At 41.2% G+C, this 20637-nt stretch overlaps 1 protein-coding gene across 1 annotated transcript in view; it reads left to right on the forward strand.

Annotated features, from left to right (window-relative positions):
• The first annotated feature begins 1694 nt into the window (after window positions 1-1694).
• Window positions 1695-20637, forward strand: part of YARS2 (tyrosyl-tRNA synthetase 2) — a 29980-nt gene continuing 11037 nt past the window's right edge. The window contains exons 1-5 of the mRNA XM_073877726.1: window positions 1695-2539; window positions 3365-3532; window positions 16751-16906; window positions 17154-17324; window positions 19994-20285. Coding sequence (XP_073733827.1) covers window positions 1761-2539; window positions 3365-3532; window positions 16751-16906; window positions 17154-17324; window positions 19994-20153 — 1434 coding nt within the window. The 5' untranslated portion in view covers window positions 1695-1760 and the 3' untranslated portion in view covers window positions 20154-20285. The remainder of the gene's footprint in view (window positions 2540-3364; window positions 3533-16750; window positions 16907-17153; window positions 17325-19993; window positions 20286-20637) is intronic.

Consider the following 20637-nt stretch of genomic DNA (forward strand, 5'->3'; position numbering starts at 1 on the left):
TTGGCTCACGTCAAGATCCCAGGGTCCTGGGATCGAGTCCCACATCCGGCTCCCTGCTCTGCGGGAGGCCTTCTCCCTCTCCCACTTGCCCTGCTTGTGTTCCCTCTCTCTCAATCTCTCTCTCTGTCAAATAAATAAAATCTTAAAAAAAAAATAAAAATGTCCAAATCTTCCTGTGTGTTAGGTACTAAATAGAAAACACTATCTGCTGTGTGCTACACATACGTAAATATGTCTCTGATTAAAGTGGTGGGAAATAAGATTGCAGGTGAACCGGTTGCGATTGCAAATATTAAGATATTTTGAATAGCAACATGGGAGAACACATCCTGTTTATTTTCTTCAGCATTTGGGATTATATTGCATAGTCTGTTGAATAAGTATCTCAAATCCTATCACAGTTACTATTTGGCAACCAGAATCTCACTTCACTGATAATTATACATGAAAAACTAATTTCTTAAATAATATTTCATTTTGTTAAATGACTTTATAATGTTACAAAAATGGAAAGGTCCTGTAGGGAATAATTTGGCTGATGGCCCAAAGTCTGCTTCAGGATCCAGGCGCTCCATCCCGCAGCTGCTGAGTTTATCAGTTGCTGATAGCTCACAGCTGAGTCCATTTCTGCATCTCGCTCTCTGCCAAAGCCTTGCCCAAGGTTTTGCCTCCTTTCCAGGGGCATCCCACATTTAATGGCTAGCCAATAAACAAGGCCTGTCCCTTGTTTCAACTTAGAATGAATCTGAAAGTAAAGCCCAGTTCCAGGGCCCCATGGGATTGCTGGAGGCCCCTATTGCAAACTGTTCACAGTTCAATTTCTCCTTCAGCTCAATCCTGCCTCCATCACTCCACTACAGAGGTTGTTCCAAGAGTACACCCCAATAATCCTTCTGCACACAGATCTCCAACTCGACCTTACACAGTTGATATTCAAAGTGGTCCCAGAAATGAGACTCTAGAATAGGGTTTTGGAGCTGGATTCTGTGCCAGCCAACTGGCAATGAGAACCCCATCCCTGGTGAGTGGAGTACTAATAGCACCTGCCATGCTGTGGCAATGTGATTACGAATTTGAATCCACTTATACTAAAGCTGTGTCCCACCTGGTTACCTGTATTTGTTAAATAGATAAATAAAACATAGGGTTTTCTGCGTTTAATTTATTGGAGTTTGCTCTCGCTATAGCTTGGGCAAGACTGCCACCTCCTGGACAAGCTAATGTACACTGGTGACTGAGGCGCTTTCATCTGCTTGGGGAATCTCTCTTAGTTTGGTTCCCAACGCCAACTCTGTATCTCTCCATTAAGTTAAACCAATTTCTAACCCATCACAACCTCTGTGAACAAGTTTTTGCATCGAACCAAGAATTCAAAGGAACTTGTGCATCACAATTTTTTCACGTGAAAACTTAAAATCTAACATCTGTAGGGAGCTTAATAGGTGCCAGGTGCTTTCATTCTTAGTCCAGACAAGAACCCTCTGAGGTAGGAACTATTATCACAGACATGCCTCCGTTACGAATGAATGAAGTTTTAGCGAACTTAAGGTGTTTGGAAGGTAAGCAGAACCCCCACTTAAGTCATCAGAACTCTAACGACTGCTGGGAACTCAAGCTCCGTAGCTAAGTGACCGCCCCTCTCCACCCGGGCATGCGCAGGAAAACACGGAAGCAATTTCCGTAGAACTTGTTGGAGGCTGGCACTGAGGGGTGTGGCGAGGGCTCTAAGATCCCAGCATTCCCATCGTGCCGACGTCAAGATGGCGGCCCCCACGTTGCGGTGCTTTTCCCGGGGTCGGTGGTTTAGGACCCCAGGGCCACCTGGAGTCTTGCTCCTGGGATTACGTGAGTCCCATTCGGGCGCTCAAGGGTTATTGGCGGTGCAGAAGGCTCGGGGTCTGTTCAAGGAGTTCTTCCCCGAGAGGGGTACGAAGATAGAGCTCCCAGAGCTCTTCGACCGCGGCACCGCCAACTTTCCCCAGACCATCTACTGCGGTTTCGACCCCACGGCCGACTCGCTTCATGTGGGGCATCTGCTAGCGCTGCTGGGCCTCTTTCACTTTCAGCGAGCGGGCCACAATGTGATCGCACTGGTGGGAGGTGCTACCGCGCGCCTGGGAGACCCCAGCGGCCGTACCAAGGAGCGCGAAGCGCTGGAACCAGAGCGCGTGCGAAGCAATGCGCGCGCCCTACGCCAAGGGCTCGAGGCCATGGTGGCTAATCATGAGCAGCTCTTCGCTAATGGGCGGACCTGGGGAAGCTTCACGGTACTGGACAATTCGGCCTGGTACCAGAAGCAGCACCTGGTGGACTTCCTAGCGGCCGTGGGCGGGCAGTTCCGCATGGGCACGCTCCTCAGCCGTCAGAGCGTCCAAACCCGGCTCAAGAGTCCCGAGGGCATGAGCTTGGCCGAGTTTTTATATCAGGTGCTCCAGGCCTATGACTTCTACTATCTGTTCCAGCATTATGGATGCCGGGTCCAGCTGGGTGGATCTGATCAGCTGGGCAACATCTTGTCCGGATACGAGTTTATCCACAAGTAAGCTCCTTTAGACCCAGGAGAAATCTTGTAACCAAATGATTTACACACGAATAGCTTGTGATCCACGATTAGGATTGGGGAATGACGCCCCTTCGAGTCTGTTGGTTTACCCCACCAAGTCTGTAATGGTGTTAATGTGACTAGCTAATGAGAACTAAAGGGCTGAAGTAATGGTACTAGGCACGGAACGTGTTCTTAGAGCTTTGCAGGAAATAGATCACTAGTCAGGATTCAGATTGTGTCTTTTTCTTCCCCTTAGTAACTCTGTGTTTCTGACTTGAGAAACTGCTTTTCGTTGTTTATGCTTGAATGCGACTGTGTCTCCTGGAGTAGTTTCTGCTTTAGCTCTACAGGTTCCATGAAGCTAGTGTTAGTTTTTGGTTGGCATCTCAAAATTTCTTTCAACTCCGAATATTTGGCAAATAACGTAGATTTTAATTGCATTTTCTTGAGGGAGCTCAACTACAGGCCTAGCCCATGTGGTACTCATTTTTAAAATCCCTTAAAACATCCTTAGTATCTCTACCTGACTTCCCCTTACCCAGTTTTCTTTCCTCTTCTTCCTCGGCTTTTAAAAGTTTCCTAGGCCCTAGTTATGCAGAAACTACCCCAGAGTCACTGGTTCCATTGCAGTTTAGAATGACAAATGACAAAACGTAGTGAGTGCTGTGAAAACAATTACGAGGGACAGAAACTCGAATTTAGAAGATAAAGTATACATTTTGTTAGAGCAAGAGACCAGAATGAAATCTGAAGAATGATTAGCAGAACTCGCCACTACTTGTGCTTGAAGCACGTAATGAAGTTTTTCTTTATGCGTAGGTTGACTGGAGAAGATGTATTTGGAATCACTGTTCCTCTAATTACAAGTACAACAGGAGCAAAACTGGGAAAGTCTGCTGGTAATGCTGTTTGGCTAAACAGAGATAAGACCTCTCCATTTGAATTGTATCAGTTCTTTGTCAGGCAGCAGGATGCTTTGGTAGAAAGGTGAGTTCTTAATGGTATGCTGAGAAAAATTAAGTTTATAAGCTCATGTTATAATTTTAGCCATTGAATCTCTATGTAACCTTTATACTTTTTTGGTTTTGTTTTCATTTAGATTTTAAGACACAGAACATTGCAATTTTAACTGTCCTGAACAGTTTTTTGTTGGTTAGAGCAGAAAAACACTGGTTGCCGAAAAACTGAGAGCCAAGTTTGTGATCTACATCTAGCAAGTACTTAAGACATTATCACTGGTGTATTCTAGTTTTTTCACTCCTTTTATCATCAACTTGACTAAACCTGGTTTTACCTTTGTCTCTAAAGTTTTTCTTTGTAACCTCTTTTGAAAATCCTTTTTAAAAAATCATTCTCATTCACATGATCGTAAACTCTTCAAAGAATATAAACTAATGAGAAAAATACGCCTGCAACAAAGAAAAGGTCAATTTTCCCAAAAATAATTTTTCCAGAGTAGAAAATATGCCTAATAAAACTACAGTAATTAAGGTTTTTTTTCCTTCAGACTTATTTCAAACATATTTGATGATACAGTTTAGGTACGGTTTTGATGTTTCAAGAATTGACATCTTTTTGAAAATTTTCTATTGCCTCTAATGTATAAAAATATGGTTAATTTCTATGATTTAACTGTGTATCCGGCAACCTTTCTAAAATCTTATTAATTCTAATAACCTTTGGATTTTAAAGCACAAGCCTAAATGTAAGATTAAGTAAAGAGACTAATGGCAAAGATTAGAGAATCCAGACAGACTCCAGGATCTATGGTCACTTGATCTCTGTGGCACTGCAGATAAAACAATCTTTTCAATAAATTTCACTTAGATAATTTGATGTCTTATGTGGGGAAAATAATGAAACTTAACCTCACACAGTATGCAAAAGTCAGTTTCAGGTAGATTGTCAGCCCAGCTCTGTAACAAAAGATAAATCATGTGTTCAGAAGATAAATAGGAAAATATTTGCATAACTGGGATAGAGAAGGATTCTTAAAAGAGGTACAAAGAAAAAGATTGGTAGAAGAGACTAAATTACAGTTAAGATCTACTGTTCATCAAAAGTCACCATTAAGAGTAGAAGAATATCAGTTACATGTACTAAAAGTGTAAAGAGCTTATACTCAAATTCCATAAGCCAGTAAGAAAGAGACAACCCAGTCGAAACAAGTAGAGACTTGAACGTGCACTTCAGAAAGATTCTATCCAAAAGGCCAGAAACATCTGAAAAGTTTGTTCAGCCTTAATAATGAGAAAATGCAAGATAAAGGCACAATTAAATACTGTTATATACCTTCCAGAATGGATAAACATAGACATGGCAATACCAAGTGTGGTGAGAATATTCCAAGGTGGTGGGAGAGTAAACTTACTGTCGAATCAGTCTCAGCCGATTGCTAGTGATGTTCTTGGCTAGAAATGCTTGAGGAACTCGCCTGGGCACATACCACTTGTGGCGAGCCCCCACAGACGTTTCCCCAACCAGACCAGTGTTGTGGCTGGACTGGCCTTAGTGGTTCTTATGATTGCAGGATGCACCTCAGCAGCAACTATCAGGGAAATTTGAAAAACAAGATTTCTTACTCACAGGTCCTGGAGGGCCACACAGAAGGTCCTGGGTAGAGGGAGGGAGCATGGACCTAGGGGGTGGCCTTATTGGAGACAAAGTTGGAGGGGTGCCTAGGGTTTTGCAGGTTCACCCTTTATTGGGAAATCTAAAACATAACAGCAGGAATTAGGGAACAGGAGAGGGAGAAACAGAGTCCCTGAGGTGGTCAGTTACCTAAGTCACCTAGGGCTTTCTAACAGAGGATACTCCATGCGGAGGGTGGCCTGGTAACCTACCTAGTTGGTTTGCTACAAGCTATGTTGTAACGCCTAGCAGTACGTTCATTCACAGTGAACTTCTTTAAAATGACTAATTTGGCAATTACACGCTAAGTGCCACGCACTTAGAGGCATCAGATTTTTTTTGTCCTCTTTTTCTAATTGAAGTATAGTTGACATACTATATTTTATTAGTTTCTAGTGTGCAACATAGTGATTTGACATTTTATATACATTATGAAATCCTCACCACAATAATTGTAGTCAGTGGCTGCCCCCTTACAAAATTATTACAATATTATTGCTGTATTTCCTGTGCTGTACTTTTTTTTTTTAATAAATCTTTCTTTTCTTTTTTTTAAAGATTTTATTTATTTATTTGAGAGAGAGAGAATGAGAGATAGAGAGCACGAGAGGGAAGAGGGTCAGAGGGAGAAGCAGACTCCCTGCTGAGCAGGGAGCCCGATGTGGGACTCAATCCTGGGACTCCAGGATCATGACCTGAGCCGAAGGCAGTCGCTTAACCAACTGAGCCACCCAGGCGCCCTCCTGTGCTGTACTTTTTATCCCTGTGACTTACTTATTTTATAACGGGACATTTGTGTATCTTAATCCCCTTCATGTGTTCACCCCTCCCATCCCCTTTGGCAGCCACCAGTTCTCTGTATTTATAAGTCTGTTTCTGTTTTGTCAGTTCATTTGTTTTGTTTCTTCAATTCCACATGCAAGTGAAATTGTGGTATTTGTCTTTTTCTGAGTGACTTATTTCACTTAGCATAATACCCTCAAGGTCCATCCATGTTGTTGCAAATGACAGCTTCTTTAGCCATTCATCTGTCAGTGGACACTTAGGTTGCTTCCATATCTCAGCTGTTGTAAATAATACTGCAGGGAAAATAGGTGTGCACATAACTTTTTGAATTAGTGTTCTTGTTTTCTACAAGTAAATACCTGGAAGTAGAACTGCTGGATGGTATCAAATTTCTATTTTTAATTTTTTGAAGACCTCCCTGCTCTTTTTCATAGTGGCTGTATCAGCTTACATTCCCCCCAACAGTGCATGAGGGTTCCCTTTCTCCACATTCTTGCCAAAACTTATTTCCTGTCTTTTTGATATTAGCCATTCTGACAGGTGTGAGGCAGTATCTCATTGTGGTTTTGATTTGCATTTCCCTGTTGATTGAGTGATGTTGACCATCTTTTCACATATCTGTTCGCCATCTCTCTTCTTGGAAAAATGTCTGTTCAGGTCTTCTGCCTATTTTTTTGTCAGATTGTTTTCTGGTGTTGAGTTGTATAAGTTCTTTATATATTTTGGATATTAACCCCTTATCAGATATATCATTTGCAAATATCTACTCCCAGTCAGCAAGTTGCTTTTTTGTTTTGTTGATAGTTTGCTTCATTGCACAAAAGCTTTTTAATTTGGTGTATTCCCAATAGTTTATTTTTGCTATTGTTGCTCTTGCCTGAGGAGAAAAATCCAAAAAATACTGCTAAGGTGGATGTCCAAGAGTTTCCTGCCTGTTTCCTTTTAGGAGTTTTATAGTTTCAGGTCTTACATTTTGGTCTTTAATCCATGTTGAGTTTATTTTTGTGTGTGATGTGAGAAGGTGGTCCAGTTTTATTCTTTTGCATGTAGCTGTCCCATTTTCCCAGCACCATTTATTAAAGAGACTGTCTTTTCCCTTGCATATTCTTGCTTCCTTTGTCATAGATTAATTGAACATACAGGCATAGGTTTATTTCTGGGCTCACTATTCTGTTCCATTGGTCTATGTATATATTTTTGTGCCAGTTCCGTACTGTTTTGATTATTACTGCCTTTGTAGTTTATCTTGAAATCTGAGAGTGTGATACCTCCAGCTTTGTTATTTCTCAAGATTGCTTTGGTTATTTCATGATTCCATACAGATTTTAGGATTGTTTGTTCCTAGTGCTGTGAAAAATGCTGTTGGTATTTTGATAGGGATTGCATTAAATCTGTACTTTGCTTTGGGCAGTATCGACATTTTAACAATATTATTCCAACCTGTGAGCGTGGTATATTTTTCCATTTATTTGTGTCATCTTCACTTTCTTTTATCAGCGTTTTATAGTTTTCAGCGTACAGGTCTCCTTAAATTTATTCCTAGGTATTTTACTCTTTTTGATGCAGTTGTAAATGGGATTGTTTTCTTAATTTCCTGGTCTGCTAGTTTGTTATTAGTGTATAAAAATGGGACAGTTTTCTGTGTATTAATTCAGTATCGGCAACTTTACTGAATTTATTTATATTACTTCCAGTAGTTTTTTGGTGGAGTCTTTAGGGTTTTCTGTATATAGTATCAAGTCATTTGCAAATAGAGACAATTTTACTTCTTCCTTACCAGTTTGGGTGCCTTTTATTTCTGTCTGTTGGCTGTAGTAGGACTTCTAGTACTATTTTGAATTAAAGTGACAAGTGGGCATCACTGCCTTGTTCCTAATCTTAGAGAAAAAGCTTTGGGATTTTCACCAATGAGTATGATGTTAGTTGTAGGGTTTTCATATTTGGATTTTGGGGTATGTTCCCTGGAAACCCACTCTGTTGAGGGTTTTTATCATAAATGGATGTTGGATTTTGTCAAATACTTTTTCTACATCTATTGAGATAATCATAGTTTTTATCTTTTGTTAATGTGGTGTATCATGTTGATTGATTTGCATAAATTGAACCGTCCTTGCGTCCTTGGAATAAATCCCACTTGATTGTGGGGAATGATTCTTTTAAAGTATTGTTGAATTCAGTCTGATAATATTTGTGAGGATTTTTGCATCTGTGTTCATCAAGGATGTAGCCTGCAGTAGTCTTTTTTTGAAGTATCTTTGTCTGGTTTTTATTGTCAGGGTAATGCTGGCCTTATACAGCGTATTTGGAAGCATTACTTCCTCTTCAGTTTTTTAATAGTTTGGGAAGAATAGGTATTAGCTCTTTAAATGTTTGGTAGAACTCCCATGTGAAACCGTCTAGTCCTGGACTTTTTTGTTTCTTGGGAGCTTTTAATTACTGATTCAGTTTCATTCTAAGTAATTGATCTGTTCAGATTTTCTATTTCTTCCTGATTGTCTTGGAAGATTGTGTGTTTCTAAGGATTTTTCTTTCCTTCTAAGCTGTTCAATACATTGGGCATACAATAATTTTCCATAGTAGTCCTTTTTTTTTTTTTTAAACCATTGACTATATTCTCTATGTTGTACCTTTCATCCCATGATTATTCATTCCTTAACTGGAAGTCTGTATCTCCTACTCCCAATCATCCATTTTTCCCATCCCCCACCACCCCTCCCCTCAGGCAACCATTAGTTTTTCCTCTGTATTTGTGGGTCTGTTTCTACTTTTTTTGTTTTTTGTTTTGTTTTTCAGATTCCACATATAAGTGAAATCATGGAATTTGTCTTTCTTTGCCTGAATTATTTCACTTAACATAGTACCTTCTAGATCCATCGGAGTTGTCAAAAATGGCAAGATAGCATTCTTTTTTTATTGCTGAGTAATTCTCCACTGCATATATACTACTTTATCCATTCATCTATTAGTGGACCCTTGGGTTGCTTCCATATCTTAGCTATTGTAAACAATGCTGCAGTGAACATAGGGATGCATATCTTCTTGAATTAGTGCTTTCATTTACTTTTAGCAAATTACCCCTTAGTGGAATTACTGGATCCTGTGGTATATCTATTTTTAATTTTTTAAGATCCTCCATACAGTTTTCTACAGCGGCTGCGTCAACTTACATTCCCATCAGCCATGCACAAGGGTTCCTTCTTCTCTATATTCTCACCAATGTGTAATTTTAACTTTTTGATACTAGCCATTGTGACAGATGTCAAGCAATATCTCATTGTGGTCTTGATTTCCATTTCTCTGATGGTTAGTGATGTTGAGCATCTTGTTGAGCATCTTGTTATGTATTGACTATCTGGGTGTCTTCTTTGGAAAAATGTCTATTCAGGTCCTCTGCCCATCTTTAATTGGATTCTTATTGGTGTTGACTTCTATGAGTTCTTTATATATCTTAGATATTAATCCTTTGTTGGATATATCATTTGCAAATATCTTCTCCCACTCAGTAGGTCTCCTTTTTCTTTTGTTGATGGTTTCTTTTGCTGTGTGAAAGCTTTTTATTTTGGTGTAGTCCCAATAGTTTATTTTTATTTTATGGTTTCAAGTCTCAATATTTAGGTCTTTAATCCATTTTGAGGTTATTTTTATGTATGGTGTAAGGAAGTGGTCCAGTTTTGCATGTAGCTGTCCAGTTTTCCCAGCACTATTTGTTGAAGGGACTCTTCCCCACTGTATTTTCTTGCCTCTTTTGTCACAGATTAATTGACCATATAAGTATAGGTTTATATCTGTTCTGTCTATTCTGTTTCGCTGATCTATGGGTGTATTTTTGTGCCAGTACCATTCTGTTTAATTACTGTGGCTTTGTAGTATATCTTGAAATGTGGAAGTGTGAGTGTGATTCCTCCAGCTTTGTTATTCTTTTTCACTGATTACTTTAGCTATTCTGGGTCTTTTGTGGTTCCATACAAATTTTAGTATTATTTGTTCTAGTTGTGTAAAAAAATGTTGTTAGTATTTTGATAGGGATTGCATTGAATCTGTAGTTTGCTTTGGGTAGTATGGACATTTTAACATTATTCTTCCAATTCATGAGCATGGAATGTCTTTCCACTTGTTTGTGTCATCTTCAGTTTCTTTCATCACTGTTTTATAGTTTTCAGAGTACAGATCTTCTACTTCCTTGGTTAAGCATGGTAGTCTTTTTTTTTTTTTTTTTAAAGATTTTATCTTTTTAAGTAATCTCTACACCCAACATGGGGCTCAAGCCCACAGCCCTGAGATCAAGAGCTGCACGCTCTACCAACTGAACCAGCCAGGCGCCCCTAAGCATGGTAGTCTTTTATAATCCTTTTTATTTTTGTGGTGTCAGTCGTACCTTCTCTATTTCTCATTTTATGTATTTGAGTCCTCTCTTTTTCTTGATGAATATGGTAAAAGGTTTATTTTCTTTTCGAAGAACCAACTCATAGTTTTATTTATCTCTTTTTGTTTGTTTCTGTTTTTATTTGATCTGATCTTTATTATTTCTTTGCTTCTGCTAGCTTTGGGCTTTGTTCTAATTCCTTTAGTTGTAAGGTTAGATTGTTTATTTTAGGTTTTTCTTGTTTCTTGAGGCAGACCTTCATTACTATAAACTTCCCTCTTAGAACTCCTTTTTCTGTGTCCCAAAGATTTTGGAACATCGTGTTTCCGTTTTCGTTTGTCTCTAGATAGTTTTTAATTTACTGTCTGATTTCTTTGTTGACCCATTAGTTGTTTAATAACATGTTGTTTCACCTTCACATGTCTGTGTTTTTTCATTTTTTTTCTTGTAACTGGTTTCTAGTCTCATACCAGAAAGAGGTTTGATATGATTTCAGTTTTCATAAATTAAATGAGACTTGTTTTGTGGCTTAACATGCAATCTGTTGTGGAAAATGTTCCGTGTGCACTTAAAAAGAATGTGTATTCTGTGTTTGGGGATGGAATGTTCAGTGGATATCTGTTAAGTCCATCTAGTCTAATATGTTGTTCAGAGCCACTGTTTCCTTGATTTTTTTTTCTGCCCAGATGACCTATCTGTTGCTGTAAGTGGGATGTTAAAGTCCCCTTCTATTGTATTATCATTAATTTCTTTTTTTTTAAAGATTTTATTTATTTATTTGAGAGAGAGAGAGAGAGCACACCCTAGTAGGGGGAGGGCCAGAGGGAGAGGGAGAAATAGACTCCCTGCTGAGCATGGAGCCCAACATGGGGCTCAATCCTGGAACTCCAGGATCATGACCTGAGCTGAAGGCAGACACTTAACCGACTGAGCCACCTGGGTGCCCCTTGATTTCTCCCATTACGTCTGTTAATATTTGCTTTATGTACTTAGGTGCTTCCATATTGGGTACATAGGTATTTATGATATATCTTCATTGGATTAATCATTTTATCATCTTCTTTGTTTCTTGTTACAGTCTTTGTTTTAAAGTATTTTGTTTGATGTAAGTATTGCTACCTCACCTTTTTTGTTTTTTTCCATTTTCATGGAATACCTTTTTCCATCTGTTCACTTTCAGTTTGTGTCTTAAGGTTTGAAGGAGCCTCTTGTAGGCAGCATATAGGTGGGTCTTGGGGTTTTTTATCCATTCAGTCAGCCTATGTTTTTTGATAGGAGCATTTAGTCCATTTACATTTAAAGATTTATTCATTTTAGAAATAGCAAACACGTAAGCTGGGGGAGGGGCAGACGGAGAGAGCAAATCCTCAAGCAGACTCCCCACTGAACGTGGAACCTGATGCAGGGCTTAATCTCAGGACCCTGAGATCATAACCTGAGCTGAAGTCAAGAGCCAGTCACTTAACTGACTGAGCCACCCAGGCGCCCCTAGTCCACTTACATTTATAAAGTAATCATTGATAGTTAGGTATATTTTGCTATTTTGTTCATTGTTTTTAGACTTCTTCTCTGTCCGTTTTTTCCTCTCTTCCCTTGTGATTTGATAACTTTCTTGAGTGTTATGCTTGGATTCTTTTTATTTTTTTTGTGTATCTATTATACATTTTTGGTTTGTGGTTACCCTGAGGTTCATATGTAACACCTTATGCATATAGCAGTCTATTTTAAAGTTAATGGTCACTTAAGTTTCGACACATTCAAAAAGCACATTTGCTATGTTTTTATTCCCCTCTCCATGTTTTATGTATTTGATGTCATATTTTACATCTTTTTAAATCTTTTGTATTGCTTAACTAATTAGTGTAGATAGAAGTGATTTTCCTGCTGTTGTTTTTTTAACCTTCATACTGGCTTTGATTGATCCTGGTACCTTTACTGTTTGTTCACTTTCACCACTGAAATTCTTTCTTTCATAATTTTCTTTTTTTTTTTTTAAGATTTTTATTTACTTATTGAGAGAGAGAATGGTAGAGAGCATGAGAGGGAAGAAGGTCAGAGGGAGAGGCAGACTCCCTGCTGAGCAGGGAGCCCGATGTGGGACTCGATCCCGGGACTCCAGGATCATGACCTGAGCCGAAAGCAGCCGCTCAACCAACTGAGCCACCCAGGCACCCTCTTTCATAATTTTCTAAGTCCTAGTTACGGCCTCTTGTTTCTCGCTTGGAAAAGTCCCTTGAACATTTCTTGTAAGGCCAGTTTAGTGGTGATGGACACCTTTGACTTTTGTTTGTCTGGGGACCTCTTTATCTCTCCTTCAGTTCTGCATGGCAGCTTTGCTGGGGAGAGTATTGGTTGTAGTTTTTTCCTTTCATCATTATGAATACACTGTACTGCTCCCTCTGACCTGAAAAATCAGCTGGTAGCCTCAGGGGAGTGACTTCATCCATCACTGTTTGCTTTTCTCTCCCCACTTTTAATTTTTGCCATTTTAATTATCACATGTCTTGGTGTGGACCTCTTTGGGTTCTTCTTATTTGGGGCTCTCTGTGCTTCCTGGACCTGGATGTCTGTTTCCTTCCCCAGGTTAGGGAAGTTTTCAGCTATCATTTCTCCAGTTAAGTTTTCTGCCCCTTACTCTCTGTTTTCCTTTTGGGACCCTTGTAATGTGAATACTAGTATGCTTGTTGTCTCAGAAGTATGTGTTCTTAATTAATTATATAATACTAGTAATTGTAGCTTAATTGGGGGAACCTTAGTATTAAGGTTTTGAAGGTAAATGGTGAGGTACCATTCGTTAGTGGCTGACTTATGTGCCTACCAAATGGGGCCATTGAAAGCTGAGGCTGTGGGCTTAATGACTCCATCTCAACATCTTTAATAACAGAGTATAGGCCTTTAGTGCCCTGTTTAAATTGGTATTGGGGGGTGTTTACCATCTTGCCCACAGGAGGAAGAGTCCCGGGCATCCACTTGGTAAATCCCACCAGGAACGTCCAGAACTTGGGCTGGTTCTGTGTGACATGGCATTGTGTCAATGCATCCATGCCTGTAATAGGGAAAGGGCCAAGGAAGCTACCACTAGAAGAAGCCCTTTGAAGTAAATGGTCCCTGTAGTTAGCTACATCCAAATGGATTTGTACACCTTTGACTGTTTAACTGACAATGCCCTGTGGGTAGAAGGGTCTCCCTTTCGAGAATTTAGAGGGATTATCTGGAATAACAGTGATTGGGCCCTGGTGTCTAATAGGGCCAAGAGGCCTGTGCATTTTTATTGTCCCAGTGGACTATCAGAGTGGCATAGGGGCCATTGCTTGCGGGAGGTGGGTTGAGTCCTGGGGAGCTACCCGTTGCCTAGGGTAGAGGCTTAACCCTGGAGGTTAGGAGGGCAGAGGTAGTTGGGGGGACTGGGTTGGCGTGAGGGGCTAGAGGGCAGCTGTGTGGCAAGAAGATGGATGGCAGAAGGCGGTTGTGTCTGTCTTAGGGTCTAGAGTTTAGAGACTGGCTGTCCATATACTAAGTGACCGGGAACACTGAGATGTTGTAACTGCCGGGAGAGGTTAACCTGCGTATTTCCATAAGGGGTAAAATTAAGTTGGGGGTTTACTAGGGAGGGGGCGGGGAGGTTTGCTCAAGGGGAAACCTCCTCTGGGGCAGGGGGTGTGGAAGGGCATAGGTCTGAAGTATCTGGGTGCCTGGATAGTAATCTCCTCTACGTCCAGCAACCGTGTCAGGGCCTCCCAGTGCCTTTTAAATGGTTCCAGCAGTCCCATTAAAATGTAGTAGGGCTGCCCTGTAATTAGGGGGAGCGCCTTATGAAAAGAAGTCTCTGGACTCCGGGTCACGTGGGGCCTCTTCAGGTTTAGAAACGAAGAGGGGAAGAGGGGGTCACCTGGGTCACTATGGTCCGGTCTCTTGGGGCTCGCCACAAGTAGTAGAGGCCCAGGTGAGTGCCTCCAGGCATTCCCAACAGCCGGCGTCCCTATGGGTAGGCTGAGCCCGGACCGGCTGGCAGACGGTGTAGTCAGCAGGGCTGCGTGGTAGCACTTGCGGGTAACTGCGGGGACTGCCTTATCTTCCACCGTCTTACGGTGACTGGCTAACCGGACAGGTCACGGCACTTGGGAACCCAGCACTACTTGCTGGATGCCGTCCCACTGGGCTCGGTTTTGCGTGTCGCTTCCGCTCTGTATTACTGTGGTCTCTCTCCTGAAGTGTCACTGCTGCCATAGTAATTCAGTCTCTTCAGAGCTGTGTGAGCAAGACCATAGGGACTCAGGAGATGATTAGGCCACTAATTATAAAGGCCTTTAGTGACTAAGGTAAATGAGGGTCCTCCAGGCCTTGGTGCCCAGGAGAGCTAATGAAGGCAGACTGGATCCCAAGGCTGTTCTCACCGCCCCAGGGGAGGCTTTGGGCTAATTACTGAGGATAGGATATTCCAGTCGGTGAGGAGGAAGGAGAACTCCCTAGTGACCACTGAGTGGTGGCTCCTAGTGGGACTATGTGTCCCCTACAGGCATTTCCCTCACCGGAGTCCGTTTTGCAGCTGGACTGGCCTTTGTGGTTCTTAAGATTGCAGGAAGCACTTTGGCAACCACCATCAGGGAACTTCGAAAAACAAGATCTTACTCCCTACAAGTTCTGGAGGGTGTGGGGCACTCTGAGGTCTCAGTTAGGGGGAGAGGCAGAGAGCGTGGTCCTGGGGCTCTGCCTGTATTGGGATGAAGGGGGAAGTACCTGGGGCTTCGTGAGATCCTTCTTTATTGACAAATTTAAAACATAAGAGCGGAAATTAGGAAGTGGGAAAGGAGAAACGGATCGCTCAAGTGGTCAGTTATCTGAGTTACCCAGGGCTTTCTAAGAGGGGAACTTCCTGTGCGGCGGGGGCCTGCTGCTCTGCCTGGTTGATGCGCCGCTAGCTGGGGCATTCATGTCGTGAAGGGCTTGGAAGTGGATGCCTTGGCAGTCAGAAGCTTAATGTCAGGCACAGATGCTACACTTACAGAAGCACTTTGGAAAAGTATGTGTCTGTGTTTACTAAACCTGAATATGCACATAAACCTACGACCCAGCAGTTCCTCTCCTGGGTACGTCCCCAGAAGAAAGGAGCGCGCATAGGCCCTAAGAGAAATACGTGGGAATAGTCCCAGCAGCGTTATCAGCAGCTGTCCAAGAGTAGAATAGGCGTGGTAGACGAAAGAGCTACCTTACGGGAAACAGTCCCAGCACACAGTGCTGCCCAGAACAGCAGTATGCACAGCCGCGAGAATGAGGCTCCCGCCCAACAGAACGGTATGCCAGAGGGGCCAGGCACGAAGGTGTACGCTGTGTGCATCCCTTTATTTATAAAGCCTGGAAACCGGCAAGACGAAGCGATGCTGTTTACCAGAGGATACCAGAACAGTAGAAGTATAAAAAAAAAAACAAGGAAGAGATTACCTTGAAAGGCAGAAGAGTGGGTCATTTGGAGGGGGAAGTGGATGTGATACATCTGGGCTTTCTTGAGTAGAAGCAACGACGTATTTCTAGACGGGGGATGGTTACGTAGATGTTTGCTTTCTGATTCATTAAACTCAATGTTTGTGATGTTTTCACCAAGAAGAGATTTTTTTAAAGGCTACGTATAAAATGTCAATTTTCAAGTTACACGTATTTTTTATTTGTAAAACAAAAGTATTAAAACATGCTTAGGAAGGATATGTATTGGGGCGCCTGGTGGGTCGCTCAGTCATTAAGTGTCTTCCTTCGGCTCAGGTCCTGATCCCAGGGTCCTGGGATCGAGCCCCACATCGGGCTCCCTGCTCGGCGGGAGGCCTGCTTCTCCCTCTCCCACTCCCCCTGCTTGTGTTCTCTCTCTCGCTGTGTCTGTCTATCTCTGTCAAATAAATAAATAAAATCTTTTTAAAAAGAAAGGATATGTACAAATTTAGATTAGCTTATCTCTGGGCATGGAGGGGGAATATGAGGGTGCTGGCATCTAGAGCTATATTATTTTACGCCTGTTCAAAAGGAAGGATCTGAAGCAAAGATGGCAAAATAGTAACATCTTCAGTCTGGGTGATATGTGCATGGGTGTCTGGTTTGGGGTACATTTCTGCATATTTATTTTTCATAAAATTTAGGGGCACCTGGGTAGCTCAGTTGGTTAGGCGGCCGACGCTTGGTTTTGGCACAGGTCATGATTTCAGGGCCATGAGATCGAGCCTCACATCGGGCTCTGTTTTCAGCAGGGAGTCTGCTTGGGATTCTCGCTCTCACTCCCCCCCCTACTCGTGCTCATGCACATGCTCGCTCTCTCTAAAATAAACAAATCTTTTAAAAAATATCAATTTAAAAGTAGACAAGATGTTTTTTAAAGGGAAAGGGAGTTGGAGACAGAAATTAGGTGTGTTATACATACCAGCACTGTTTTTTTTGTTCCACAGGTACCTGAAGCTCTTCACTTTTCTGCCCCTTCCAGAGATTGACCACATCATGCAGCTGCATGACAAAGAGCCAGAAAAGCGGGGTCCTCAGAAACGACTTGCTGCAGAAGTTACGAAGCTTGTTCATGGACAAGAAGGACTGAATTCTGCTAAAAGGTGGCCTTTAGGAATAACTAACACTGGATAAAGTTATGTAGTTAGTAGGCTTGAGAAAATTCCTTAGGGTTATCTTGTCATTTACCACTACCAAGGATTGTCAGTGTTTGACTTAAGTGCTTTAGCCTCTGTTGTAAAGAAGGATCATCTTGAGTTAAGGATGAATTATACAAGATAAACGTTGCTGTTTGAAAACTGGCTTTTAGAGCACAGGCCCTCACATGATGTGGTTTTGATGTGTTTCCAGGTGTACGCAAGCCCTTTATCATAGCAGTACGGATGCACTGGAGGTCATGTCTGATCAAGAGTTGAAAGAGTTGTTTAAGGAAGCTTCATTTTCTGAATTAGTTCTTGACCCAGGAACAAGTGTCCTAGATACATGCCGCAAAGCAAATGCCATTCCAGATGGTCCCCGAGGGTAAGATGATTTAACTTTTATTCACAGGTAATTCAACATTAAGTGTTAGAGTTCACAGCATGTTTCCAGAGGGTGTTTTCCTGATAGTGCCATAATGGTGTCTCATTTCTGGGAGAAGTTAGGTTAGTCCAAGAATAAAGTGAAAATGGAGTACTTATCATTGAAAATACTCTAAATTTTCTATAAAATCTGGTACTACTGTTGTCTCTCATTAAGCCTAACTCCATTTTTCCTCCAGCGCTGGAAAGGCCTATATTGAAGGGACCACTATGGTCAGCAGGTGCGCTGGGATTAGTCAGCTCAGGGATGGTCACAATTTGAGATCAAAAGCGAACAGATTCATATGACCCCTCTCATAGTTAGTCTGTATGGTCTTTGAGGGAGTAGAGGGGTTGCCCAACCTATTTAAAATATTTGTTGGGGGACACCTAGGTGGTTCTCAGTTGGGCATCTGTCTTCGGCTCAGGTCATGATCCCAGGGTCCTGGGATCGAGTCCCTCATTGGGCTCCTTGCTCAGCGGGAAGCCTGCTTCTCCCTCTCCTGCTCCCCCTGCTTGTGCACGTGCTCTCTCTCTCTGACAAATAAAATTTTAAAAAACATTAAAAAAAATATTAGTTGAATTTCCGAAAATGAAGTAAGCATATGATGTTACTTCTTAAAACTAGTATTATAAATTACATACTGTTCCTTTTGAGAATTCTATTTTTTTATTCAAGAAGTAGGTAGGGTATTTTTTCCTCAGTTACTTGGTATTATGAGGGAATAAAATGTTCCACAAAAAAGTAATCTGGCATATACTTGATGCTTATGCATTTATAACTGAAACAGTGTGATGTAGAAGGAAAAGCATTAGTTAGCCGGAAGACCCTGGGTGCCTCCTCTCCTGGAGTGTGAGCATAGGTTAAATGCTTATCAGCCCATATTCATGATTATAAATGACATTTGTTATAGTTGCTGTTTTCTTTCCATTGTTTTGGGTTATTTGCCTTTATCCTAAAAAGCCCTAGATTATTCTATATGGAGAAAATATCCATTGTCTATGTATCACTTGCCATTCTACCTTATTGATTCTCTACTATGCTCATTATTTAATGTACACTGAATTGAGGGTGGTACCATATACCTCCCCAGAATGACTCACTGGTTCTAAGAATTTTCCTTTCTGTGGAAGCATTTTTTATTTTCTTCTGAACTTTTCTAGTGGTCTATTTACTGATACTGGAAATTTTACCACGACTTAAGATGACACCATATCTGATTTAGATAGAGTTCTTAATACTGACATTTTTACATTTTTAAGACTGTATAAGCTAAATAAGATTGGCTTGTGCATTTAAACAAAATGTAGAACATGATCTGGAAACTATAGCAAATAGCCCAAAATAACACTTCCTAAGAGAAAGAAATCTGTCCTTAAATAGAAAACTGTTGAGTTTTATAAACTCATGTGTAGTGGCGGTTTGTCATTTGGTAACATTCAGGTAGGAGAAAATGAACATTTGCCTTACACAAGGGCTTCCAAAGCCTTTCATGCTCTAGACCTTTTCTCTCAGTTTGCTTCTTTCTAGCTACTCCCCATGTTTCCCCGCCAAACATGTGGAAGTAATTGCTACTCACCCTCCCAGTTGCCATGTCTCTTCTTTCAGGAAAATTTCCGACCCCCCACCCACCCAGTGTGCACCCAGAGCGATCTTTCCTAGCGGTGATAACATTTAGTCCCTGTGTAATTATCTGTCTGGCTCTCTCCACTAGTTTGCAGTACTATTTATATTTAGTGCATAGTAAATGTTCTATAAATGTTGAATGAATTGGGGAATAAATAAATGAGTAAAACCTATTTACATATGCCATCAAAAAATTGTTACTAAACTGGAATTAGATAAGCTGATTTTCCATCTCTGAAATCAGCCAGCTTCATCTAAGTCTTAAAATTGTAACAATTTGCTATTATTTGCATAGCGTCAGAATATAATTTCCAAGGATTTTCCAGTTTCATAAGCAAGTTTCCTAAAGATTTCTGTAATAGGACTACATAGTCATGACTTCTATCTCATGGGCGCTCATGAAAAGCAGCATTGTCCTCTTTTCTTTTTTGGAGGCTTCTTTTCTTTCATTGGGGAATCACTCTCCAGAAGGTGATATTGCTATTTTTTTTTTTTTTAGATGTGTGAGACTTATTTTTTTCCCAGTGTTTTTTTTTTCAATTTTTATTATGTTAATCACCATACATTACACCCTGTGCTCCCATTCTTTTTTTTTTTTTTTTTTTTTTTTTTTTGACAGGGAACACAAGCAGGGGGAGTGCAAGAGGGAGAAGCAGGCCCCCACTGAGCAGGGAGCCCTATGCAGGGCTCAATCCCAGGACCCTGGGGTCATGACCTGAGCCGAAGGCAGACGCTTAACGACTGAGCCACCCAGGTGCCCCTCCGCTATTCATTTTTAAACCACTACCAAAAAATAGTTCTATGTAAAGCTGTGAAATATCCCAGCTTTTTCTCCACTAAACAAGAAACTTATGCCTTAAATCTCCTTTTAGAGGAGCACTTGAGGGAGGCAGAATCTAGTATAGTGAACATGAAGGTAACAATTCAGTGCTAAGTGGTTTTAGTTGGAGAGCTTCTGAAATGTAAGTGAAATGATGATTCTAATTAAACATTTCTGTTTTTAGGTATCAGATGATAACAGAAGGTGGAGTCAGCATAAATCACAGACAAGTAACAAATCCTGAGAGTGTTTTGGTTGTTGGACAACACATTCTTAAAAATGGACTTTCATTACTTAAAATAGGAAAAAGGAATTTCTACATTATAAAGTGGCTGCAGCTATGATGAAAAATCCTCCAGGTGGTTCAGACTTACCCATCTCCTTCTCAAGATGTACCAAAGGTTGGCTCCAGAACTTATACTTTTGCTCATGCACGTCAAACCACAGAGAATGGAGTACACTCTAGGCCTCAGAGCGTGAGTAATTTTATTTCCACAGGGTGGTTAAGACAAGGGGCTTATTACGCAATGAGGTATTTTATCTCCTGAGCCGCAGGTATAAGGACTACCACAGAAAGCCGTGATTGCCAGGGATAATCTCTTTTAAAAAATTCTGTTTCATGAAAGAACAATCTTATCCTTCTTGCTCCCTTTTTAGAGATGAGGAAAAACAGTGAAGAAGAGTAAGGACTCGTGGATACTTTTTTTTTTTAAAGATTTTATTTATTTATTTGACAGCGAGAGAGGGAACACAAGCAGGGGGAGGAGAGGGGAAGCAGGCTTCCCACCGAGCAGGGAGCCCAACGTGGGGCTCGATCCCAGAACCCTG

The sequence above is a fragment of the Callorhinus ursinus genome, unplaced genomic scaffold (assembly GCF_003265705.2).
Source record: "Callorhinus ursinus isolate GAN/ISIS: 27379988/994484 unplaced genomic scaffold, GSC_fseal_2.0 scaffold27, whole genome shotgun sequence".
NCBI lineage: Eukaryota > Metazoa > Chordata > Mammalia > Carnivora > Otariidae > Callorhinus > Callorhinus ursinus.